The following is a 26,800-nucleotide window of genomic DNA, read 5'->3' as shown; positions in this document are numbered from 1 at the left end:
ACTCTTTCCATTTGAAAAACTTAGGTATACATTTTCTCATAAAAACTATTTCGCTGAAATTAGAAATCATCTAAGTTTAAACCAGGCCCAACCCAGGCTTTGGTCAGAATGGCTTGGTGTTTGGACGTGTTCTCGCTCCATCAGCATCTTTCTCACACAGGGGTCTGAGAGCACTGGCCTCACACGCTGGCAACAAACTCACTGATATGTGGCTGGCCCTTTAAAGGTTATGACACATCTTTGTCCCCACAAGACCTCATTTGACAGGAGCTGATTTTCTTCAGCCCATCAAGTACCTGCATCCTCAGGAAGGCCCCATCCTCTGAAGCAGGCAAGTTCTGCTCACCCACAGTTCCAGCACTGCCCCTTCTCTTGCAGGAGGAGGGGTTTCTCTGACTGGCTGCTAGACCAGACATTTCTCAGAGGAAGCCGCACCTCACTTTCCTTCCTTGAGGTTTGGGGCAGCCACGATGGCTGGGTTTGGGTTTGGATTTGGGACATGGCTGGGCTTACATGTGATGTCAGCATCAATCCAGGTGTCCGTTGTGAGAAGAGGGAAAGAAAATGTGTCTCTCAAAAGCTGACCCTTTTGGAACTTAGAATCTTACTGTGGAGCCTACTTTTAGTCTCTATCATATCACCCCAACCCCGCAATCTGTTCTCACAAGAACAAACAAAAATAAGTTTTTCCAAGAATTGAGAAGATGGGGCCACTCATTACTCTATTTGTTATGAACATTCTGTTCAGATTCCTGCAAAGCTTTGTTATTCTAATGATCTACAATAATGATCTAATGATCTAATAATCTAATACTAGAGGTTCCCAGAGCCCCCTACAAATAATAGAAAGCAGCAGACATTTCCAGAACTATTACATTACATGGAGGGAAAAGCCAACCCTACTTTGGAGTTGCAAGCCTAGAAACTCGTGAAATTCAACTTCATTTCCATTTTAGAGAGGATACTTTTGACTCTAAAATGGTACACGATCTCATCATGAAGCTAACTTTTAGCAGAGCATGTTCCCTGAAACCCTGTTATCCAGAATAGCCAGACACCATGCCTGGGGGAGACACACAGGTCACTGGGAGAGTCCAGGTGGCCCCGCGCTGGCTGTGCAGGAGCCAAGTGCCCACAGTTACCAATATGCAGGCTAGGGCCATTCGGCAGCAAGTGTGAGGACAGATGGTGGAAGCATCCACTGTGGTGGGGGCCAGCCCACAGGCCTCAGTTTTCTGAAAGGATTTTAAGGCCAAATGCTAGCACTCTAGAGAAAAACATTTGCTTTACAACGAGAAACCTGGCAGACAGCACCTCACTTCAGTCATCACGATTAGCATCACCTTGGTGGGTCAGCTGGCCGGCATGCCTGACCAGCCTTCTCAAGCTGTCCAGGTCACAAGACACAAAGGAAGCAGGTCTGCCAAACGCTGTGGGGCCCTGGGTAGACAAGCCAGTGAAATCAGAATGGAGTTGTGTAACTTGTTAACACTGGGCACTTGATGGTGTGGAATCCTGGAGGCTGTGTGTCAGTGGAGATCTAGAACAGGCAGTGCTGAGGACCACAGAAGGCAGGAGTGGAGACGGCCATGGCCAGGACGCCATGATGCCTGGATGAGAAAATGGCACACCTGAAAATTAAAGGCTTTCAGGGAATGCAAGACACACCTGAAAAGGGTTTCTTGCTTCTTTTCAGTCACCTGGAACAGCGTCCCTGAGCCCCACAGATTTCTCTAACCGTTTCTTCTCCCCACAGGAAAAGTACCCAGAGGCTGTGCACCTTTCAGAGGGGGCCTCCTCCAGCTGCATGGGCATCAGGAACCCCAGCCGACCAGGGTGAGTGCACAGGCCCCACCAAGTCCCTCCCCAACACCCAGACGGTTGTTTCCTGTTAAAAATGAGGATTACAAATAGAAAACAAATGTAAACCACCTAACTGACATCTTGAGATATGTCTGGAGTCATAACAGATAAGCAGCCAATGGCAGGAGAGCACAAGGGGGACCATGTGGGGACTGTAAACACAGACGGGGTCTGTAAGGAAAAGGTGCCAGTCTCACTGCTGGGGTCCTTAGGAGGCCAAGGAGGGGAGGCCACAAGGGGTGGAGCTCTATTTTCACCAACTTATTTCAAGAAATGTGGGGAGTCAGCAAGCACTGAGTGAGGGGAGAACTCATCTGGGTCTCCCTCCACTCACCATGGGCACCTTTATGTGCACATGGACAGGATGTGCTTCTGTGACCTGTGCCTAAAGATGTTTTGTTTCCAAGCCTTAAAATGGTGTTGTAGTTATATAAGCTTCTGGAACCAGCCTTATTCAACATTATTTCCAAAATTCACCTCTGATGGTGCATGTAGCTGTAGTTCATTGATTTTCAGTGCTTATACTCCATTAGGTGAATATATGTATTTCTGCATTCTTCAGGTCTTGGGCATTTGGGTTATTCATTATTTTCCACTATTTCTAACATTCCTGTTCATGTCCTCTGGCACACAAGTACACAAGCTTCTCTTAGGCATATACCTAGAAGTGAAATTCCTGGGTCATAGGGCAGATTCAGCTATCACTGCCAAATTCTTTTCAAAGTAGTTTATCAATTTATGTTTCCCACCAGTAATATTTAAGCTCTTATTGCTCTATATCCTGTACTTCATTTGTATGATCACACTGATATGCAGTGGATACAAAACAGTATCTTACTATGGTCTTAGTTCCCATTTTCCTGTTTGTTCATGATGTTGAACATCTTTTCATGTTTAACTGGCCATACTCTCTCTTCATCTGTGGGTCAGGGGAGTCCGAGCATGGCCTTGGGGAAGGGCAAGAACTCCAAGGATGGTTGGGAGGACAGCAGCACTCCTGCCTGGGTGGGCATCCTCTCCTCTAGAGAGAGAGGCAGGTGCTGCATACAGTTTAGTCTGATTTCAAGAGCACTTAGCAATGCATCTTACCTCTTTCAGGTTTGAACTAGTAATTGTTTGGAGGATACAAATAGACGAAGAAGGGAAGGTTTTGCCAAAGCTGGATCTTCTCACCAAAGTGCCGCTGCAAGGTAGGGATGTTCTGGTGATTTCTCACTATGCTCAATACAGACACCTACTTATTTCATCTGGGTTTATATGGCAAGAATCAAAAGTCAAAAATTTCATTAATGTACTTTTTAAATCAGTTTTCAAAATATTTTTGTCCATAATCACTCAAAAAGCACAGGCAAGGGGGATTGCTCCCCCACGGCCCTCCTAGGGTGAGTGCTCAATGTCTCTGCCTCAGGCATTTGGGTAAGTGCTCTGTTCAAGGTCATGGTTCAGTCGTCCTGCCTTCCCATTCAGTGTGGCCAGCAGAGAATGAGGGCATTGTCTCGGTGAAGTTTCTTACCCAGTTTGTTTTCTTTACAGCCCTGGAACTGGACAAGAACGGAGTTATAGAAACTGCTCCTCTCAGCTTCCGAACCCTACTGGGCGTGCTGGGCATTGAAGCCACTCTGGAAAGTCTGATTAAATCACTTCACACAGAGGCAAGCAACTAGTTCCCAAACAGTGAACAACTACACGTAGAAGTAAGATGCTGCACCTAGAGGCATGTGATTTTATTGAATATAAAAATTTGCTCTTTTCCACTTAGAAACCTTACCTCTAGAACATGTTTATGCAGTTATGGCACATTATATATAAGTTGTCAGGACATGAAAAATAAATACAGTTATTTAAATTCAAAATACCAAACAAGTGACACATATAGTGTATTTTTAAAAGTAAACTCAACATCTGAGGAAGTACAGGAGTGGCTGTCCACCCTGGGATGTGGGGAGCCACTGTGCGCCCCCCTTGGTATGAATATGAGGGCAGAGGTGGCCCCAGCCCATCTCAAAGGTCGGCCCTCCTCCTGTCACCCACCACCTAGGGACTCTTGGAGGGCTTGCCAATGCAGCCTCATCTCTTAGACATTCCTTAGAAACCTCTGGGGAGCCACACCACCCTCCTCGCCTCCTGGCTCTGGAAAGCAGCACTTGGAGGCTTTCACAGCACCTCTCAGCAGCAAGTCCTCTGACATTCACTCTTCTTGGTCTTCCACAAAAAAAGTAGAGCGGTTAGCATAAAAAAACACAGTAAGACAGCAAATATGGCACTGTCCCTTCACACAGGACCTTAGCACCCCTGGTCCCTCTGCACAGAAGAAACAGTGTTTTCATTAAAGTCCCCCAGAGTCTAAGTGCTGCACTGACCTGAGTTGCCAGTTTAAAGTAGAATGGGTGAAAACATTGTTTCAATCAAATGAAAGCCTCAGAGCAGGGGCCGTGGTGGAGTGTGAGAAGAGCAAAGAGTTGGGTCAAGACCCTCTAGCAGGGGACACTCATCTATCACCTCTTCCCCCCAAGTAGAGGGTGATGGTTTTCAGGCAGTCCAGACCAGCCAGGACAGGCAACAGGAGGCTACCCAGCCCACCTCCTTGAGGAGCTGGCATTCCAGAGCTCTGCACACAGGCACTCAGGGTCCTCTGCACACCCTGGCCAAGACCATCCTCAACCCAGGCCAGCAACAAGGAACCTCAGGCCAAAACAACTCTGGAAGCTGCCTACTTCCATGCACTCTGGAGCCTGCAACTTGCCCATGAGAACGCGGCTCCATGCACATCCCTATGAGTGGAATCTCCAAAGCCCCTGTACCCCAACACACCACATGAATGAGAGGTGTGTGTCATTTGAATATGTTTTTGAACCTCTGAGTGTAGAAGTAAGTAGTAAGTGGTAAATGGTAGTAAGAAGTAAATGATAGGACAGAATTGGAGAATAAAATCTGGACGAGCTGGCTTGATTCTAATAAGCATAATTCTCAATTTATCACAAAATTCCCCACAAAAATTTACAATCAGCAAAATATTCTTATTTTTTGTGTAGTATTTTCATACAATCCCATGGTTTCACTAATATTATATTACAATAAGCCTTCATTAGTCCCTCAAAATGATGATATAAATAATCTATACAACCTACCATAGAATAAAAAACTGAAGCCAAGATTCCCAACGGTTTTCATAGCAGCTGGGCACACTTTTGGTGACCCCAACAAGAACCCTCTTAGTGCCAGCCAGGAGTCTTGCGGAAGCAGGGCTTTGGGCAGCCCCGACGGGGAGGTGGTCCAGCACCACTCAAGGCCACTAACACCACAGATCTTAGTGAAACCCAAGGGAGGAACAGGTATGGGGAAGGAGGGAAAACTCGATGCTGGCTCTGGCAGAAGTAGCTGAGGTTTCCCAAACACCCAAAAATGCCAGGAACCCAGAGCTGGCAGGAGCACAGCCACCCCATGACACCCACGCTGGGCACAGCAGCTCAGAGTTGCAGCTCTGCTTCCAGCTCCCCCAGCAGCAATTTCAGGTGGGAAAGAACACCTTGTCTCCCCTAAAGTTAAAGAGGATAAAATCATTCAGCACAAAAAAAAAGTCAGTGCTCGCATGAGTGGTGTCAACCCCTGCCCTGAGTGCCACGCTCCCTGCTGACCCTGTGCAGAGCAGTGGGTATGGCATCTCCACAGGGACTCCGAGTCCACTGCTCAAAACTGATGTCCATATCAACAACTTATTGCTCTCCACAGCAGGGAACCACTAAACCTGTGCTGACACATGGCTTGCATTGGAAAAGTGACCAAGTAACTCAGCTGGGAAAGTTCCAGTAGTATCTGTGTTTTCTTAAAAGTCCAAACTCTAAGGTATATGTGACAATTCAAGTTTTCTGTGTTAGGATTCTGGTGGTAGGAGATCCAAACCTTGTGTCTTATAAGGCTTTTTAGAGATTAGACGTGAGCCCTGCATGGAAAGGGAGAACTGCCCAGAGGGGCCTCCTGGACACAGCACACTGCTGGGCTCATGTCCAACATTCCTTGTCCTGGAAGATGTCTCTAGTGCTCTTCCATTCTGTGTCTCCCAGAGGCAGTTACACCTGAACAGGGGTTGAAAAGCAAAAACATTCACAGCCAAAAGTCACCCAACACAAAAGAAACTCTATCATTCAACCTTCACATTCTATGTTCAAGTTTCAAAACCACTACAGGAAAAAAGTTAGACCTTATGGAGAACTAATGTGCAATCTTCGCTTTCCTTGAACCTAGTTGACATCACGGTGGCGTCTTTGGCATGTACAGTCTTTAAATAGTAGTTGACTATCTTGCCATCCAGTTTATACTGATGAGGAATGCTCTCATAGGGCTTGAGGTCAAGATCCAGCACAGACACGGAGAAGGCAAACCTGGATCTCGATGAAGGGACAATGGGCCTTTGATCGGAGCTGGAAGCAAAAGAGCAATTTCAGAATACACAAACCTCCCAAATCCTCTCAACCCAACTCAAAGAGCACCCATTCTGTGCATCAATATGCATTCCATCTGTCTATGCCAACTGTATGTACTAGTGCTAGAAGCTTCTGCAAGAGAGGCACGTACACTACTGTGATACCCGCCAGCGCACCAGACAAGAGAGAGTTAATGTGCAGAAAGATGGAAAAGCAATTATGTAGAATACTCGATTGATATTCACCATATCCCAGTAGTATAAACGAATGCTAAGAAAGTTACTTTATCGTGAGCCAAGTATTACAAAACCTAAGAAAATGGGGAAAGTAGATCTGGCTATTCAACAGCCAAATGTCTAAAATGTTGAGGACAGACTTCTCTTTTCGTGTCCTTTAGCGTCTGGTGAGAAACTCTTGCTCCTTTATACTTTTTCACTTTTGGAGAGAGAGATCTAGTCTCACGTTTTATTCTCAAATTATTTCTGCAGTGTTTGGTGTTTTGTTTCTCAGGGTTTAGTTGTGGTCTTTCTAAATATTGTAATAGTTGTATGCTTATAATAAAATATGAACAATTACTTGTATTTAAAAAACACTTTCAGGCTAATTCTGAATTTTGTACTAAGATTGCTATATATATCACTTAGCTCTCAGAGTGCTTAATACATAGTATGCATCCAAATGATTGGTTAAATACATTATATGAGCTCAGTTTAGCCTGAGAGAAGTATTCAGGGGTCCTGGTTTCTCCATGTGTACTACTCTTCTAGATTTCAAAATTATTAAAAAAACAAAACAAGCAAACAAAATACCAATTTCAAAACCTCCTGCCTGGGAGAGGGAAGGCAGATAAAACATTCCTATTTAATGAGCCTAATCAAGGCCTAGACTCTAGCTCAATTCCTGCTCAGAAATACTATTTACAGGAAAAAGGAATCCCTGGCTCAGTTGCTGGGGTCTTAGCTATACTCCCTCCTGAACAGCAGAGAACATGTGTACAAATTAAGGTCTTGCTTCTGAGTCTCAGTCTCAGGGCCTGAAACCCAAGGCTCCACACAGCGGGGCTGGGACAGTGAACATCTCTGGCCCTCAACAGGGCTGCACATTTTATAGGATACCTCACATCACATCAGAACCAACACCCAATAAGATGACATGAATAAAGAGAGGAGTCCATCACGCAGAGGCTGGTGGGAGCACGGCCCAAGAGCCACTGCTGAGGAGAGTCTGACCGTTTGTTGACCTCAAGCTCCCAGTGAGCCCAGGCCTGAGGTTCCTGACACCTGAAATGCTTCTCTGCCCTGGGGATGAGACTGGTGATCACATGGCTTAGAAGTTTCTAGACACGTGTCCCCGCTCCTCTCCCACCATGTCGGTTTCTGCTGAGCAGCTGGTCAAGGGTGTCAGGACTCCTGGCCCTCAGCCCCTCACATTTCTGTATCCTGACTGCATCCTTGCTTCAGGAAGGGCAATAGATAATCACATCTGTGTGATTTTCTCTCATCTAACAACACTGCTTAATCCAAATGGATTCCTGTCACTAACCACTGGGGGCATTTTCTTAGGGGATAATGAGAGTTTTCAACTAAATAGAACAACGTTTTTTTGTTTTGTTTTGTTTAATATTTCAGTTATGCCCTATAAATGTCCCTCCGTGTTTCCTATCAGAAAGTGGACAATTCTGTGCCTGGCAGGAAGCAGGACTCCTGGGAATGTTTAGTTCAAAAGCATCAGAAAAACGGGTGGCTGGCAGCCAGTGATGAGATCATCTTGACCCAGGAACACACATCAGATGATTGTGAAACATTCTGCAAAACTTGGGGGGGGGGGCTTCCCTGGTGGCGCAGTGGTTGAGAATCTGCCTGCTGGTGCGGGGGACACAGGTTCGAGCCCTGGTCTGGGAGGATCCCACATGCCGCAGAGCGGCTGGGCCCGTGAGCCGCAACTGCTAAGCCTGTGCGTCTGGAGCCTGTGCTACACAACGGGAGAGCCCGCAATGGTGAGGGGCCCGCGCACCGCAATGAGGAGTGGCCCCACTTGCCACAACTAGAGAAAGCCCTCGCACAGAGGCGGAGACCCAACACAGCAAAAATAAATTAATTAATTAATAAAAACTCCTACCCCCAACATCTTCTTAAAAAAAAAAACAAAAAAAAACAAAAAAAACTGTGTGTGGGGTTTGGCACCCTGAAGATCAATGCTGAAGATGGCATCTAATCACTGAGAGAAGATTATCAGGTTCATCCTGAATTCCTAAAAAAGGCAGAGAGGGGACTGGATAATGATGTCCAGGAGAAGATGCTGCAAAGAGGAAGCAGAACAATGGAATGTTGTTTTAAAGGCTTCGAAATGACTATAAAGGTCGGCACATCAGGTAAAAGGAGGAAAAATAAGGCCCACAGGAACCTACAGCTTCTTGGGCCTCTGAGCCATGATGGTAGCTTGGGGTTTTCTTTGAGAGAAAGGAATTTGGACCACAGTATCCAAGCCCTTGAGATATTTTCTTAGAAAATAATAGTAAACTTGAATGAACAAGCTTTTAAAATTATTCTCAATAATATCTTTTTGACTGTATTACAAACTTCTAAAAGAGTTAATAATCCCCATAATATTAAGTAGGCCTTGGAAATAGGCCTCTATTAATAAACATGATCCTGCCAGAGCCTCTCTAAATATAGGGACACCAACTCTCTTGCCAATCCACAAAACCCTGCTAGACCAAGGACACACGACACAGTAGCAGGTGCCTCACCTTGCATCCTGCAGACAAGGAGAGAGTGCGATCATGATGGAGCAGTCTTTCGCAGTCATGGCGACCCGGTACTGCTGAACCTGCAGGGGAAGGAGAGGTCAGCTCCATGGCATCGCCACACACACCCTTCCCCACTGGAGAGGTCCAAGAACTGGTCCCAGACCTGGGGGTGGGTTAGGAAGACCCAGTCCCGAAGAGCTCATTAGAGGCCAGTGCTGCCCTCTGAACTCTCACTGCAGGCAGTGTATGGACCCTGATTCCAAAACCTGGGACCTAGGACTTGTCTTCGGCAAGACAATCACAGCCCACCTTGGAAGAAAAAGCAGTAAGTGGCGTCAGCTATTGATGTGCTAGCCACACTGACAGCACTGAGCGTATCACTCTATACCTCAAGATAGCAGCACACAGACACACACCAAGGCCCTGCTTAGAGCAACAAAATGTCCCCAGATCACATAGCACACTAGAATGTCATGAAGCTTCATGAATGACACTGCAAACAGAGGGATCACCAACTGTGTGTTAACTCACTTCATCCCCACAGCAACCCCACAGGCAGGCACTGCTAGTGTCCCAGTTTATGGATAAGGAAACAGACATAGAACAACCTGTCCACTCTGCACTGCTAGGCTAGACTCAAACCCAGGTGTTTCGACTCTGAAGTCGAAGATGTGACTGAATTGCTGCAATCTTATGAGCAAATTTTACTGGATGAGGACTTGCTTCTTCTGAATGAGAAAAAAGAAAGTGGTTTCTTGAATCTACTAGTGAAGATGCTGCTAAGATTGCTGTAATGACAGAGAATTGAGAATATGATGTAAACTTAGTTGATAAAGCAGCAGCAGAGTTTGAGAGGACTGACTCCAATTTTGAAAGAAGTTCTGCTGTGGGTAAAGTGCTTTCAAAGAGCATTTCATGCTTCAGATAAATGATTCATGGAAGGAAGAGTTAACCAATGTGTTAAACTTCACTGGTGTCTTATTTTAAGAAATTGCCATGGCCACCCCAACCTCCAGCAGCCACCACCCTGACCACTACCCTGAACAGTCATTAGCCATGAACATCGAGCCAAGACCCTCTGCCAGCAAAAAGATTACTTGCTGAAGGCTCAGGTGATGGTCAGCATTTTTTAGCAATGAAGTATTTTTTAATTAATGTATATATATTTTTAAGACATAATACTATTGTGCACTTAATATAGTGTAAACATAACTTTGATATGCACTGGGAAACAAAAGAATTCATGTAACTTGCTTTATTAAGATATTTGCTTTATTGTGGTGGTCTGGAACCAAACCCACAATATCTCTGAGGTATACCTGTAATCACATTAAAAGAAAATAGGAGAAAAGTCACATGATCTTCTCAACAGAAACAAAAAGCATTGAAAAACTCAACACCCACTCCTGATAAAAACTCTTAACAAATCAGGAATAGAAGGGAGCTTCCTTAATTTGATAATGGTTATTTTAAAAATAAACTAAGCAACACCCAAAAAAACCTACAGCAAACAATTTACTTAATGGTAAATACTTTCTCTTTGAGAGTGGGAACAAAAATTAACTATATGCAGTTAGGCAAAACAAAATAAATAAGTGAAAAGTATAAGGATCGGAAAGAAAAAAAATCAAATTCACAAACAATATGATTATATATAATCATATATATATTATATATAATGAAAATCCAACAGAAGCTATAGATTGTTAGAATTAGTAAGTGACTTCAACAAGGTTGACAGATAAAGAGGTCAAAGTAGAAAAATCAATTACATTCCTATATATCCATATAGATACCATCTATATCTAAAACCATCAAATATCTAGGAATATATCTAATATATCTAATAAAATATAAGATCTCTCTAAAGAAAATCATAAAATGTTTTATCAGACTTTAAATAACACCTAATAAAAAGAAAACACCCATGTTGGAAGCCTTAATATTGTATGGATGTCAACTCTTGTCATCATTTTAATGCCAAATCAATCAAAATCCCAAAAGGTCTGTTGTTGCTTTTCCTTGTAGAACTGAACAAAGTTCATTCTTTAAAAAAAAATTTTTTTTAGGTATATTGATGTACAATATTATATAAGCTTCAGGTGTACAACACGGTGAGTCACAACTTTTTAAAGTTATACACCATTTATAACTATTATAAACTATTGGCTATACTTGCGTTATGCGGGCCTCTCACTGTCGTGGCCTCTCCCATTTGCGGAGCACAGGCTCCGGACGCGCAGGCCCAGCGGCCATGGCTCACGGGCCCAGCCGCTCCGCGGCATGTGGGATCCTCCCGAAACGGGGCACGAACCCGCGTCTCCTGCATCGGCAGGCGGACTCTCAAGCACTGCGCCACCAGGGAAGCCCGCTTATTTATTTTATACACAGTAATTTGTACCTCTTAATCCCCAACCCCTATCTTGCCTCTCCCTCATCCCTCTCCCCAGTGATAACCACTGTATCTGTGAGTCTGTTTCTTTTTTTGAACAAGTTGATTCTAAGATTTATACAGATAAGCAAAAGGTCAAGAAGAGCCAAGGCATTAATTAAAAGAAAGACATTCCTGAAGAAAGTAGAAAGATTTACTCTACTGGGTATCAAGATTCATTATGACTCTAGAGTGATCAGGACAATTCCTATGATTCTAGGACAACCACATATGAAAATAAAACCTTACCTCATGCCATACCAAAAATCAATTGCAGAAGGTACCCACCAAATGTGAAAGGCAAAACAAAGTTTCTAAAATATCTGTGGGACTTTAAGGTAGATAAAACTTAAAGACTGCTAAAGAAGGAAAAAGATGTAAATTAAATGACCTTAAAATTACGACCTCCCCTTCTGAAAATGACTTTATTAAGAGAGTAAAATGGCAAGTGAAAGAAGATATCTGTAGCACACATATCTGACAATGAGCATCTATCCAGAATACATAAAGATTTCCTTCAAACCAATAAGAAAAAGACAACCATACAAAAAACTGGGCAAGAGACTTAAATAGGTGCCTCATGGAAAAGAAAATATAAATGGCCAATAAACATATGAAAAGGTGCTGAATCTCATTACCACAATAAGCTACCATTACACACTCACTAGAATGGCTAAAATTAAAAAGACCCACAACCCAGTGGCAGAGAGGGTATGGGGCCACAGGAACCCCCTAGTCTGTCGAACTACCCTAGCCTATTGTAGGGAATATAAACCAGTAAAACGATTTCATAGTACCTACTAAAGCTAAATATGCTCACACCTCCGACCCAGAAATTCCACTCCTAGGAATATACCCAAGAGAAACGTATGTGCATGTACACTAAGAGATCTGTACAAGAATATTTTGCAGAAACTTTATTCATAACAGTCAAAACTGGGAGCAACTCAAATATCCATCAACAGTAGAATTGGTGATATCCACTTAAATAGATCAAAGCACTGAAAATATGGAAATGCATGCAATAACATGAGTAAATCTTATACATGTTATATAGAACATAAAAAAAAACAAGACACAAGATATATGCATGATTCTGTAATAATAAAGTTCAAAAACAACTAAACTATAGGTATGTAAGTCAATACAATAGTTAACTTGAGGGAGAAAGGCAAGAGGAATAACTGTACAGGAAATCAATAGGGATTCTAATTAGCTGCCAGTGTTCCATATTCAGACCTAACTGATAGTTCTCCAAGAGTTTTCTTTATGACAAATCATTGAGCTTTACCTCTTTCTGTGCACTTTTCTATATGTGCTGTATTTCAACATTACAAATGGTTAATGAAACAAAAGCTTAGAAAATTAAAATTAAACTTTTAAATACTAGAAATATCAAGTAATTTGGAGGGCGTGTGGGAAATAGGATCCTCGACTGTTACAAGAAGGAATATAAATTGGTAAAATCTTTTCAGGAGGACAATATGACAGAATCTATAAAAAATAAATCTAGCAATTTAACTTCTAAGAATCACTCTGGAAGATATGCTTAAGTGCACAAGGGTTAAAGTACAAAAATGTGAATGTAAACATTTTTAACAGTAACAAATTAAAGATAATACCCAAATAAATGACAATTAATTATATGACCATACTAAGGAGAACAACACATTTAGGTGTATGGAGAACTTCCAAGGCACCTCCTACAAAACAATGATATCCCTGTTAACACTTTTAATGCACTGCTAGGCTTGCAGAAGGTAAAGGAAATCCCCAACCCAATCCCCTCTTCTCACACTCACTCCCACAGGAGCTGAAACTAGAGTTTTGAGCAAGGAGCAATTGGAAGGCTAAGCTGCCCTGTAGGCAATGTCAGTGCAGGCATGGTTTCTAGGAATAAGCCATGGAGTACAGGGTCTAAACCTGAGACTTCTCCCTTAAGTCAAGAATCCATATTTTCTCTGGAGGAAAGCATCCCCTGTTTAGGTCCCCAAGATTCTCATAGATCAAAATCAAACAAATATGAGCTCACAATCATACATAATTAAAAACCCAAGCAAACAAAGCAGCAAGGATGAGTCAGCAAAATAACAAGAGATTTTTTTACCTCCAAAATTTTACTGTATCTTAGATACAGAATATAAAATAACTATTCATAAATTGTTTAAAGAAATAAAAGATGGAATTTAAAAGAGGGCAAGCAACAAGGAACTATCAAAAATACCAAACAGATATGAAAATGAGCCAAACGGAACTTTGAGAGAAATTAAAAATATAACTAATGAAGTGGAAAACTCATTGAACAAATGAATGAACAGATTAGACACAGGCGAAGAAAGAATCAGTGAATGGGAAGGTAGAACTGAAGAAAACGATAAAAATGAGGTCTGATATATATATCTAATTAGAGTCCCAGAAGAAGAGAATAGGGTAATGGAGAAGAGAAAATATGTGAAGAGAAAATGGTTGAGGATTTTCCAGAACTAATAAAAGACACATCCACAAATAGAGAAAGCACAACATACACCAAGCAGAATAAATTAAAATTACACCACACCTAATCACATTGCACTAAAATGTCAAATTTAAAAAGAGGAGACTTTAAAAGCAACCATAGAGAAAATAATCACCTCCTGAGGAAGGACAGTTAGACTGACAGAAAACATCTCAGCAGAAACATCCACAGCCAGATAATGTTGCATAAAATGGTTAAATGCTAATAGAAAAATAATCAACCTCTACTTTGTACCTAGAAAAAAATAGCTTTCAAAACTATGACAAAATATAAATATATCCAGATAAACAGATACAAAGAGAATTTACCAAAAGACATTCACTAAAGTAACTTCTAAAAGATATACTTCAAGAAGAGGAAAACTGTAAACAACTGTAGGCCAATAAATTAGACAACTTAGATAAAATGGAAAAATTCCTAAAAAGGTACAAACTACAAAAACTGACTCAAGAAGAAAGAGACAGCACAATTTTCTATACCAAGTAAAGAGACTTAACTGGGTATCAAAACACTACCTACAAAGAAAAGCCCAGACCCAGATGGCTTCACTGGTGAATTCTATCAAATATCAATATTTAAAGAAGAATTACCATCAGTCCTTCTCAAACCTTTCCAAAAAAAAGAGGCTGAAGTACTTCCCAACTCATTCGACAGGCCAGTATTACAGACCAATACCTCTTATGAGAATGGACACAAAAAGCCTCAACAAAATTATAGCAAATTGAATCCAGCAATATATAAGAAGAATCATATGCCATGACCAAGTGGGGTTTATCCCAGGAATGCAAGGTTGGTTTTAACATCCAAAAATAAATTAATATGTCATATCTATAGAAAAACAAAACACATGATAATAAATATCAACTGATGCAGAAAAGACATTTGACAAAATCCAACATCCTTTCATGATAAAAACATTCAACAATTTAAGAAAAGAAGGGAACTTCTTCAACCCAATAAAGGATAACTACGAAAAGCCCAAAGCTAACATTACACATAATGATGAAAGACTGAATGCTGTCCCAATAAGACCAGAAACAAATCAGACAGGTCTGTTCTTGCATTTAGCATTGCACTAAAGGTTCTAGCCAAGGGCTGTTTGCAAGAAAAAGACATAAAAGGCAACCAAACTGGAAAGGAAGAAGTAAAACTATCTCTAAATGATCTTATATAGAGAAAATCCTAAAGAAATTCACTAAAAAACTATTAGAACTAATAAATTCAGCAAGGTTGTAAGCTATAAGATCAATATACAAAAACAAATTGTATTTCTATACACTTGCAATGATCAATCTAAAAATGGAATTAAGAAAACACCTTCATTTACAACAGCAAAAAGAAAATACTCAGGGATAAACTTAACAAAGTACAAAATGTATCTCTGAAAAGACTGTTGAAAGAAAAACAAAGATCTGAATAAATGGAACAGCATCCCATGTTAACAAACTGGAAGACTTACTATTATAAAGATGGCCATATGCAAGCAATCTGCAGATTCACCACAATCCCTATCACAATCTCTGCTGTCTTCTTTGTAGCACTTGGCAAGCTGATTCTAAAATTCATAATGAAATTACAAGGGGCTCCTAATAGCCAGAACAATCTTGCAAAAGAACAATTTCAAAACTTACTAAAAAGCAACAGTAATCAAGGCAGGGTACAAGCATAAGTACAGACATATATATCAATGGCACACAATTGACTATCCAGAAATAAACCCATACATTTATGGGAAAAAATAGTCTCTTCAACAAATGGTGCTGGGACAACTAAATATCCACATACAAAGAATGAAGTTGGATCTCTACCTCAAATCATATATAAAAATTAACTCAAAATGGATCAAAGAACTAAATTTAAGAGCTAATAAAACTCTTTGAAGAAACGGGAAAATATTCATGACTTTGGATTTAGCAATGAATTCTTAGATATGACACCAAAAGCACAAACAACAAAAGAGAAAAACAGACAAACTGGACCTCATCAAAGTTAAAAACTTTTTTGTGTATGCGGACAGATGGTTACTAGACTTATCATGGTAATCATATCATAATGTATGCAAATGTCAAATCACTATGTAGTATACCTGAAACTAACATAATATTGTACATCAACTATATTTCAAATGAACAAATAAAGTTTTTAAATTGCAAATATTTTACAACAAAGAACATTATCAAAAAAGTGAAAAGGTCTCTGACAGAATATATTTGCAAATCATATATCTGTTAAGGGCTTACTATCCACAATATACAGAATCCCTACAACTCAACAATGAAACAAATAACATAATTAAAAAGTGATCAAAGGACCTGAATAGGTATTTCTCCAAAGAAAATATACAAATGGGCAATAAGCACGTTAAAAAATCCTCTTAGTCTTCACAGAAATGCAAATCAAAACCACAATGAGATACCATTTCATACCCACCAGGATGGCTAAAAACAAAAGGGCAGGTAACAAGTGTTGTCAAAGATATGGAGAAACTGGAAACCTGTACACTGCTGGTGGGAATGTAAAATGGTAGAGCCATTTGGAAAACAGTCTGGCAGTTCCTGAAACTCCTGAGCTCCTGAGCTCCACTCCTAGGTATATGCCCAAAAAAAGTAAAAATATGTCCACAGAAAAATTTATATACATATTTATAGCAACATTATTCATAATAGCCAAAAAGTGAAAACAACCCAAATGCTCATCAAACTGATGAATGGATAAACAAAATACAGTATATCTATACAATGGAATATTATTCAGTCATAAAAAGAAGTATTGATACCTGCTACAATACACATGAACCTTGCAAATATTATGCTAAAGTGCAAGAAGCCAGTCATAAAGGACCACCTATTGAATGATTCCATTCATATGCAATATCTGGAATAGGCAAATCTATAGAGATAAAAATTAGATTGGGGGCTTCCCTGGTGGCGCAGTGGTTAAGAATCCGCCTGCCAATGCAGGGGACATGGGTTCTAGCCCTGATCCAGGAAGATCCCACATGCTGCAAAGCAACTAAGCCCGTGTGCCACAACTACTGAGCCTGTGCTCTAGAGCCTGCGAGCCACAACTACTGAGCCCACGTACCACAAATACTGAAACCTGCGCTCCTAGAGCCCGTGATCCGCAGCAAGAGAAGCCACCGCAATGAGAAGCCTGCGCACCACAACAAAGAGTAGCCCCCGCTCGCCGCAACTAGAGAAAGCCCGCACACAGCAACAAAGACCCAATGCAGCCAAAAATAAATAAATTTTTTTTTTAAGTAGATTAGTAGTTGCTTAGGGCTGTTGGGGATGAGGAGATAAGCAGATGACGGCTAAAGGTTACAGAATTTTTTTTAGGTGATGAAAATGTTCTAAAATTGACTGTGATGCTGCTTACACATATCTGTGAATATAGTAAAAACCACCAAATTGCATACTTTAAGCAGGTAAATTGTATGGTATGTAACATCACAATAAAACTTTTATAGGAAAAAGAGGAAAGATCTGAGATGTAAGAATGTTAAGCAAAGATATGGGTAAACGTGGTAGATCTAAACAAATACCTGTATAAAATAATACTGTAAATTGCGATTTTTTTAAAAAAAAACAGAATAAGACAAATAGAGGGCAGGTAACAAGTTCTGTAAAAGATATGGAGAAACTGGAACCCTGTACACTGCTGGTGGGAATGTAAAATGGTACAGCCATTTTGGAAAATAGTCTGGCAGTTCCTGAAAAAGTTAAACATAAGTTACCACTTGACCCAGCAGCTCCACTCCTAGGTATACACCCAAGAAAAGTTATATGACAAAAACTTATATGACAAAACTGCATATAAGTTGGGAGCGATAACTGGAATTAAAGTATCCCAGATGAACTTTTTGGCTAACCCAAAAAGTGTCTGTGTGGCAGGTGTTGGGGTGGGAGTGGGGGTTAAATTATTAATTTTAGTCTTTAAATACGCATGGTCAAATTGAACAAGTAACCAGAAAAATGACAGTAGCAGAATGTCTAACTCCCAAACCAACAGAGAAAAAAATGAATATAAAAACTAACAAGCAAAAGTGAACAGAAGTTAGCAAACTACAGGCCAGGGGCAAAATCCAGCCTGCCACCTGTTTTTGTAAATAAAGGTTTACTAGAATGCAGCCATGCTCATTTATATTTGTCTCTGGCTGCTTCTGAGCTATGATGGCAGAGCTAAGTAGCTACAACAGAGACCAGATGGCCAAAGCCTAAAGCATTTACTCTCTGCCACCCCTGCTTTTTTTTTTTTTAATTTAAATACATGTTATTTTATGACAAAATACTTTCCTTTTTTTTTCTCCCCATTTATATTACAGTTAAAACTAGAAAAATTTATATACATATTTATAGCAACATTATTCATAATAGCCAAAAAGTGAAAACAACCCAAATGCTCATCAAACTGATGAATGGATAAACAAAATACAGTATATCTATACAATGGAATATTATTCAGTCATAAAAAGAAGTATTGATACCTGCTACAATACACATGAACCTTGCAAATATTATGCTAAAGTGCAAGAAGCCAGTCATAAAGGACCACCTATTGAATGATTCCATTCATATGCAATATCTGGAATAGGCAAATCTATAGAGATAAAAATTAGATTGGGGGCTTCCCTGGTGGCGCAGTGGTTAAGAATCCGCCTGCCAATGCAGGGGACATGGGTTCTAGCCCTGATCCAGGAAGATCCCACATGCTGCAAAGCAACTAAGCCCGTGTGCCACAACTACTGAGCCTGTGCTCTAGAGCCTGCGAGCCACAACTACTGAGCCCACGTACCACAAATACTGAAACCTGCGCTCCTAGAGCCCGTGATCCGCAGCAAGAGAAGCCACCGCAATGAGAAGCCTGCGCACCACAACAAAGAGTAGCCCCCGCTCGCCGCAACTAGAGAAAGCCCGCACACAGCAACAAAGACCCAATGCAGCCAAAAATAAATAAATTTTTTTTTTAAGTAGATTAGTAGTTGCTTAGGGCTGTTGGGGATGAGGAGATAAGCAGATGACGGCTAAAGGTTACAGAATTTTTTTTAGGTGATGAAAATGTTCTAAAATTGACTGTGATGCTGCTTACACATATCTGTGAATATAGTAAAAACCACCAAATTGCATACTTTAAGCAGGTAAATTGTATGGTATGTAACATCACAATAAAACTTTTATAGGAAAAAGAGGAAAGATCTGAGATGTAAGAATGTTAAGCAAAGATATGGGTAAACGTGGTAGATCTAAACAAATACCTGTATAAAATAATACTGTAAATTGCGATTTTTTTAAAAAAAAACAGAATAAGACAAATAGAGGGCAGGTAACAAGTTCTGTAAAAGATATGGAGAAACTGGAACCCTGTACACTGCTGGTGGGAATGTAAAATGGTACAGCCATTTTGGAAAATAGTCTGGCAGTTCCTGAAAAAGTTAAACATAAGTTACCACTTGACCCAGCAGCTCCACTCCTAGGTATACACCCAAGAAAAGTTATATGACAAAAACTTATATGACAAAACTGCATATAAGTTGGGAGCGATAACTGGAATTAAAGTATCCCAGATGAACTTTTTGGCTAACCCAAAAAGTGTCTGTGTGGCAGGTGTTGGGGTGGGAGTGGGGGTTAAATTATTAATTTTAGTCTTTAAATACGCATGGTCAAATTGAACAAGTAACCAGAAAAATGACAGTAGCAGAATGTCTAACTCCCAAACCAACAGAGAAAAAAATGAATATAAAAACTAACAAGCAAAAGTGAACAGAAGTTAGCAAACTACAGGCCAGGGGCAAAATCCAGCCTGCCACCTGTTTTTGTAAATAAAGGTTTACTAGAATGCAGCCATGCTCATTTATATTTGTCTCTGGCTGCTTCTGAGCTATGATGGCAGAGCTAAGTAGCTACAACAGAGACCAGATGGCCAAAGCCTAAAGCATTTACTCTCTGCCACCCCTGCTTTTTTTTTTTTTAATTTAAATACATGTTATTTTATGACAAAATACTTTCCTTTTTTTTTCTCCCCATTTATATTACAGTTAAAACTATATTACAGGGGCTTCCCTGGTGGCACAGTGGTTGAGAGTCCGCCTGCCGATGCAGGGGACATGGGTTCATGCCCCAGTCCAGGAAGATCCCACATGCCATGGAGCGGCTGGGCCCGTGAGCCATGGCCACTGAGCCTGTGCGTCTGGAGCCTGTGCTCCGCAACGGGAGAGGCCACAACAGTGAGACGCCCGCGTACCGCAAAAAAACAAAAACAAAACAAAACAAAAAAACTATACTACAGTTAAGATGTGTTTAGGTAGGTTATATTATCTATGAATTTCATTTCAAGATAGTAAAGGGGGAGTTACAGTATTTGCTATAGAAAAAGAGTGTTGGATCTGCTAGGACTGAGAACCATCAGTTTAGGGGTCCAGAGATCATGTAAAAGCAGAACTTGGAAAGAAGCCCTAAACACATTTTGTCAACCCCAAACCAGGTCCCCTGGATACACCCTCCTCTACCTTCCAGATAAGACTCCTGTGCCTTGCCCATAGCAATCACCGTATGGGCCCCTGCAGCCCATTCCAAGCCACTGTGCACCAGTATCAGTTTTCTAGATTGGGATAAGAGCTGTGGTGTCTGGCCCTTTATAGAAAAAGTTTGCTGACTCCCATTACAGAATACTAAATGATAGTCAGAAAGGAAGAATTAAACTGGGCTGCAGTTTCCTGAGCTTTGAAATAAATACAACATTCGCACCTCTCTCATTTCATCAGAGGTACAAAGCTCAATTAGATAAACAGTATTCATGAAAGAACTTTCAATAGTCTGTGGCCTAGGAATATTCTCAACCTGCTCCCCCAGCTTCAGCTTCACATCCACCTTCTTCAGATTCCAACTAACAGAACCTAAATCCCTAAAACAAAAAAAGAGGCAGACCCTTATATTCCAACACAGACAGACTTCAAGCCATGTTAGGTTAAATGCAAGCTAGTGAAGAACACGTATAATGTGGATAATCCCCCAAATGGTATGAGTGAGTGTGTGTGTGAGTGTTAGTGTGAAGTTCTGAAAAGATACATACTGTTAACAGTGGACACCTATTAGTTGGGCAGGAATAACATCACTTTTTTTTTTTTTTTTTGCGGTATCCGGGCCTCTCACTGCTGTGGCCTCTCCCGTTGCGGAGCACAGGCTCCGGACGCGCAGGCTCAGCGCCCATGGCTCACGGGCCCAGCCGCTCCGCAGCATGTGGGATCTTCCCAGACAATATACTCACTGCTTGAATCTTTTTCATTAAATTATTTGTTTTGAGATAATTGTAGGTTCACATGCAGGTGATCCTGAGTGCCCTTTACCCAGTCTCCCCCAATGGTGACATCTTGCAAAACTATATAGTATAATATCACAGCCAGGATAGTGACATTGATACACTCCATGATCTTATTCCAATCCCCCAAGTTGTACATGTAGTCCTGTGTGTTGTGTATATGTATTTTATCACACATGTAGGTTCATGCATCTACCACCATAGTTAAAATACAGAGCAGTTCCATCACCAGAAGATCCCTCTTTGTTGACCTTTTATAACCACATCCCCTTCCTTCCACCTCCTCCCCATCCCACAGCAACCATTCATCTTTGTCATTTCAAGAATGTCATTTAAACAGAATCATAGTGTGTGATATTTTGTCACTCAGCACATTTCTCTGAAGATTCACCCAGGTTGTTGTGTGTATTGAGATTTCATTCCTTTTTACTGCTCAACAGTTCCAGTTTATGTAACCTGTTGTAGGCCACCTGTTGACAGACACTTGAGTTGTGCCCAGTTTCTAGCTATCACAAATAAAGCTGCTATGAACACTCCTGTACAGGGTTTTGGGTGAGCCTGAGTCTTCCCTTCTCTGTGACAAATGCCCAGGAGTGCAGGTGCTGGGTTATAGGGCACATGCATGTTTAGCTCTGCAAATCTAGTTTCTCTGCACCAGCATTCAGTGTTATTTCCATGTTACTATTTTAGTCATTCTCATAGTTGTGTAATGATTGCTTGAATCTCTTACAAGATTATGTTTACATATGAGGTTTAAAAATTGCATTAAAATTAAAAAGTAATCCATGCTTATTTATTACAATTTTGAAAAATATAGAATGTGTAAAAAAGGAAGTAAAGTCCTATGCTTCTTCTCTTGAAAAATGGAATACTGATACTTATTCCTAAATCAATGTACCCAAGTTGCAGACAATGCAGGGCAGTCCGTCACTTTATTCCGATAGAGGCTCCCTTTTGGGTCTCTCCCCACCTTGAGGACAGCTCTATCCCCAAGCACCTCAGCTAATTCCCTCAGGGCCCTTGGCTTTGGAGGGGACCTCCTCAAAAGCCCAACAGCTGCAGAAGAGGGAGCATCCAACCTGGGAGGGAGGGAGCACCCAACCAAGGACAAGAGTGAGGACTTTTAACAAGTGAGAACCACAGACACATTGTCAGGACCAGGACAGTTAAACTAAGGGCTCCAGGGCAGCTGCCCAGAGGATGTAGAGAAGGAGGTCACTCTGTTTTGCTCCTACCTTTTTGTCACTTTGCTCCCACTAGAACAGTGCTCCTTAACCATTTTAGCAAAACCTCTGACAGCCCAATGAAGCCTATGGATCCCTCTCAGAATAACGTTTTTTTTTTTTTGCGGTACACGGGCCTCTCACTGTTGTGGCCTCTCCCATTGTGGAGCACAGGCTCCGGACACGCAGGCTCAGTGGCCATGGCTTACAGGCCCAGCCACTCCGTGGCATGTGGGATCTTCCCAGACCAGGGCATGAACCCGTGTCCCCTGCATTGGCAGGCGGACTCTCAACCACTGCGCCACCAGGGGAGCCCCAGAATAACATTTTTAAATGCAGAAAATAAAAAATAGAGGCTTGACCATGTCAAATACCAAACTATTTTTTAAAACAAATATATTATGTAGTATTACATAACAAAATCTCAGGAGTGAAGAATATAAAGATATCATGAGATATCTGTAGCAACTACAGTGTGAAATTAAAAGGTCTGATTTCTCTAAATGGCAAAGTTGGGGGTCCTGCTGACCACACAGTGGTCATTACCACATTCGTAATGGAAGGAAACACTAATTTCAACCAGAGGTTAGTGAAAACAAAGATGTAATTTTTTTCCTATCCAAGTTCATGGAGCCCCTGAATTCCGATTTTACAGAACCGGAAAGAATAGGATCAGGCCTCTTCCCTAAGAGATTCTCCCAGGGTGCCCCTTGGCCTGAGGTATGGGGAGGAAGGAAGCCAACCACACACAACCACAGGTGGGGTCCGGGCCTGGAGTCCCACTGAGGGCTGTAAGGAGAGGAATGGTTGGCGCTAGCCTGTTCTAAGGCTGCTAAGAAGGAAGCACAGAGCAGTGGCCTCAGGTCCTGGACCCCAGTACAGGGAGGGTGGAGAGAGGGCTGGGCCCAGGGTGGCCTGGAGCCAAGTGAACACAGGGAAATGCTTCCTAGAAGCTAAAGTAACGTTATTACCACCTGGCCCAGTCCATCTGGGGGAAACTTTAGCCACGTTTTTTTAATCCCCAATTTTTCTGCTTTAACCATCAGGGGTAGGTACTGGGAAACACTTCTTAGGAAAACCCCGAGTTAGTGTTAAGAGCCTAAGAAGCATGCAGCGTGTTTCTGGAAGGATCTACCCACCTTTGTCAGTGCAAAAGCCACTGTGCCATCATCCTCAGTGGAAAGATCAAGCAGCCTCTGGTAAAATGCTTCATCATAAGGCCCATCTATTTGCAATGTTTTTCTGAAGGACAAAGCACAAAAAAAAACAGGATAACAAAGCTGCCTGGAAATCGTTTGTTAAACTGTTAGCAGTTTAAGAATCATACATGTGGTTTTAAAGAACATTAATGGATTCATCTCTTCCTAATGCTAAACTTCGTTATGAAGTGTCTTGCAAAACCAGAACCAGGAGAGCCAAGGCTGAACGTCTCTTGTTTATGACAAATGGTGTCCAGGTAAGAGATGCTAGTGAAGGGGTGCTAGGGAGGAAGCGAAGCCATCCCTGGGCAATGGCCCCAGCCTCCACCACATGCCACAGGTGTGGACCCTAGCAACCCCCATCAAGATGGCCAGGAGATGGACAAGGCAGTGCCTGAAGGCCAAAGCCCAGCGGCGGCTGGGTGAGCACGGCTCACTGGCTGTGGAGCAGCACTGCCCCCTGCAGGCTCAGCCCAACTCAGGACATGGAGCTGCCTAATGCGGGGTTGTCAGATTCACAAGATGTGCTTTTCCTTTCTAGAAATGGGCAAGTGACCACTGATCTGACAGGACCCTGGTCATCCTTCACATGGCACTGAATCTCTGGGCCGAGCCTGGCATCTGGGGGCAGGGAGGGGAGGTAGCTGGGGTGAGTCATCCTCCTGGGAGGCCAATGCTGTCCTCCCACTGGGCCGACCTGCTCTCCTCATCCCCATCTTGCCCTCAGGGCTGCTTGGGGCCCCATGTGGGCCCAGAAAGGGCAGGGGAGCCCTGGACCTGGGCCTCACCTCTCCTCAGGAAACTCCTCCAGATACCGCTCAACCCGCCGGTACAGAGGGTAGAGGCCTTCGATGTCCAGCAGGTCCAACATCTGCACCTGGAGGGTTTTGTACAGAAGACAGCCCTTCGGTAACCCTGAGCGCTCCGGGGTGTTTTTTCCTACCAAGAACATCAGGGGAAAATGAGAGGTTTACTGTCAAGGACTAAAGAAGGTGGCGGGCACAGGCCGCACCCTGCCTCACGGAGCTGCTGGGGCTGGGACAAGTGGACATTCAGGACTAGGCACAAAAGAAAGGCAGGTGACCCACACCTCACTCTGTGCCTCTCCTTCCTCTCAACATCCTTCAACCTCCATCACACCAGCCCAGATCTGAGTTTAGAGAGATGACCCTCAGTCTAAATAAGACAAGGCACAAAATTTAAAACGACCACGGTGACATCTCCAAAACTGCATCTGTGGAGCCCAGAGCCACAGCACGTGCTGAGATATGAGTGACCACACTGAGCAGGGAGCTGTCACGGCAGGGATGGTGCGGAAACAAGGTCCATTCCACACTCGAGCATTCTCGGGCCCCTGCCATGCACCGGGGGCCTCGAGGGCTGGGGAGACAGAGTCCCAGCTCATTTATCCCACCCTTCAAAGAAACAGCCACGTCCTATGAACAAATATATGAGTATGGGTCCGAGTCACAGGGAGCAGCTGTGGCCATGTGCAGTTCTGACACTCTGATCTCTGACCTCCCCCACCTCTGGCAAAACATGCTCAGTCATGTAAGACAGAGTGCAAGTGCATAGGCCCAGCTAGAAGGGATTTGTTAAAATTACAGGCTATCCGTACAGTGGAATATCTACCTCATGGTCAATAAAATTTCAAAAAATACAATTGCTGGGGCTTCCCTGGTGGCGCAGTGGTTGAGAGTCCGCCTGCCGATGCAGGGGACACGGGTTCGTGTCCCGGTCCGGGAGGATCCCACGTGCTGTGGAGCGGCTGGGCCCGTGAGCCATGGCCGCTGAGCCTGCGCATCTGGAGCCTGTGCTCCGCAATGGGAGAGGCCACAAAGGTGGGAGGCCCGTGTGCCACAAAAAAAAAAAAATACAATTGCTGATATAGATACAGATTTATACTAATCAGGCAAAAATATCAGGTCACAAAATAGTATGTAGAACACATTGCACATCCCATGGGTCAGGTTTATGTCTGTGTACATATGCAGGGAAGGTCTGGAAGAAAAGTCCAAGGTGTCAACAGTGCCTCAGAGACCAGTGTCCATCTGTGTGTCCTTCCAAACACGTTCCATCTACTTAAAAGCAGTTAAGTACCCAAATATGGGAGTAAGTTTACCAAAATTGTCTGAAATGACTAGGTATCACTTTTGCAACAAGAAAAATACCCATAAAATTCATTTGTACTAAGAAAAATGTGAAATGGGGGACAGAAGAAGGGTGATTTGTGCCTAGGAAGCTGTATGGCAAAACAGTAGCACCTAAAATCCACGCAGGAGCAGGGCTACCATCTTCCTATGTCACACCCCTATGGCCATCCTCAGAGGCTCTGAGAACCCACAGGGATCATCAGCAGAAAAACTGAATAATCTGAATCTTCCTGGTTGGCCCCTCAAAATAAGTTCCTGGCTATGGCTCCGCATGCCACATACTTGAATGTGTTGTGGAGCCCGCCAGCAGGTGACAAAGGTGGCAAACCAGGAGGCCATGAACATTCATGGCAAAAACCCAAATCAGTCACCGGATCGCCCTTAAGTCTGGATGCCCACTGAGTCAAAGTCAGCCCACAGCGAGTCTGTGAGGAATGGGGCCTTGAGAAGGAGGCACCCAGAGCCACAGGTCCCTCACGTCTGTGTTCACAACTTGTCTGCAAACTGCCACCCACTGAGGCCACCCACCTGCCCTAAAGGGCCTTGCACTGTGGGACTGCAACATTCCGGGCCTCAATTCTTCCCATCTAAGAAAAAGGCCAAGGAAAACCTATCCCCAGGGTTGCAATGAGATGGAACAGGACAATGTAGTGAAAACACTCAGCAAACCACAGAGGATGCACAGATGTGTGGGACGATATTTAGGGAAAACCCTATAGCCCAAATGTATGCTGCAACTTATAAACCCAGATAAGAGATGAGAAAGGCAGTATCCCCACCTGGGGCTGAGAGACAGGGAGGCCCAGCTTTGGGGAGCCCTGACGAGACTGAGGCTGTTCCCACAGAAGCTCCGTGAGGCCAGGCAGGACCCTCGCAGGCCATGCCACAGGCTCTGCTCCCCCTGCACCCAGCCCACCCACCAGGCCTACCTT

At 42.7% G+C, this 26,800-nt stretch overlaps 2 protein-coding genes across 2 annotated transcripts in view; one reads left to right on the top strand and one right to left on the bottom strand.

Annotated features, from left to right (window-relative positions):
• CENPP (centromere protein P) overlaps nucleotides 1–3,718 on the top strand; it is a 231,549-nt gene extending 227,831 nt beyond the window's left edge. The window contains exons 6-8 of the mRNA XM_007468177.1: nucleotides 1,757–1,836; nucleotides 2,962–3,053; nucleotides 3,397–3,718. Of these exons, the coding sequence (XP_007468239.1) occupies nucleotides 1,757–1,836; nucleotides 2,962–3,053; nucleotides 3,397–3,527 (303 nt within the window). The 3' untranslated portion in view covers nucleotides 3,528–3,718. The remainder of the gene's footprint in view (nucleotides 1–1,756; nucleotides 1,837–2,961; nucleotides 3,054–3,396) is intronic.
• Nucleotides 3,719–6,055: 2,337 nt separating this feature from the next.
• The window catches only part of IPPK (inositol-pentakisphosphate 2-kinase), a 50,865-nt gene continuing 30,120 nt past the window's right edge, over nucleotides 6,056–26,800 (bottom strand). Inside the window, exons 10-13 of the mRNA XM_007468167.1 lie at nucleotides 24,504–24,668; nucleotides 23,656–23,758; nucleotides 9,034–9,113; nucleotides 6,056–6,281 (exon numbers count right to left, since the gene is read on the bottom strand). Coding sequence (XP_007468229.1) covers nucleotides 6,056–6,281; nucleotides 9,034–9,113; nucleotides 23,656–23,758; nucleotides 24,504–24,668 — 574 coding nt within the window. The remainder of the gene's footprint in view (nucleotides 6,282–9,033; nucleotides 9,114–23,655; nucleotides 23,759–24,503; nucleotides 24,669–26,800) is intronic.

This window comes from Lipotes vexillifer, unplaced genomic scaffold, assembly GCF_000442215.2.
Source record: "Lipotes vexillifer unplaced genomic scaffold, Lipotes_vexillifer_v1.1 scaffold466, whole genome shotgun sequence".
Lineage (NCBI taxonomy): Eukaryota > Metazoa > Chordata > Mammalia > Artiodactyla > Lipotidae > Lipotes > Lipotes vexillifer.
Note: the sequence above shows the minus strand (reverse complement) of the source record. Positions and strands in the feature narration are given on the sequence as shown.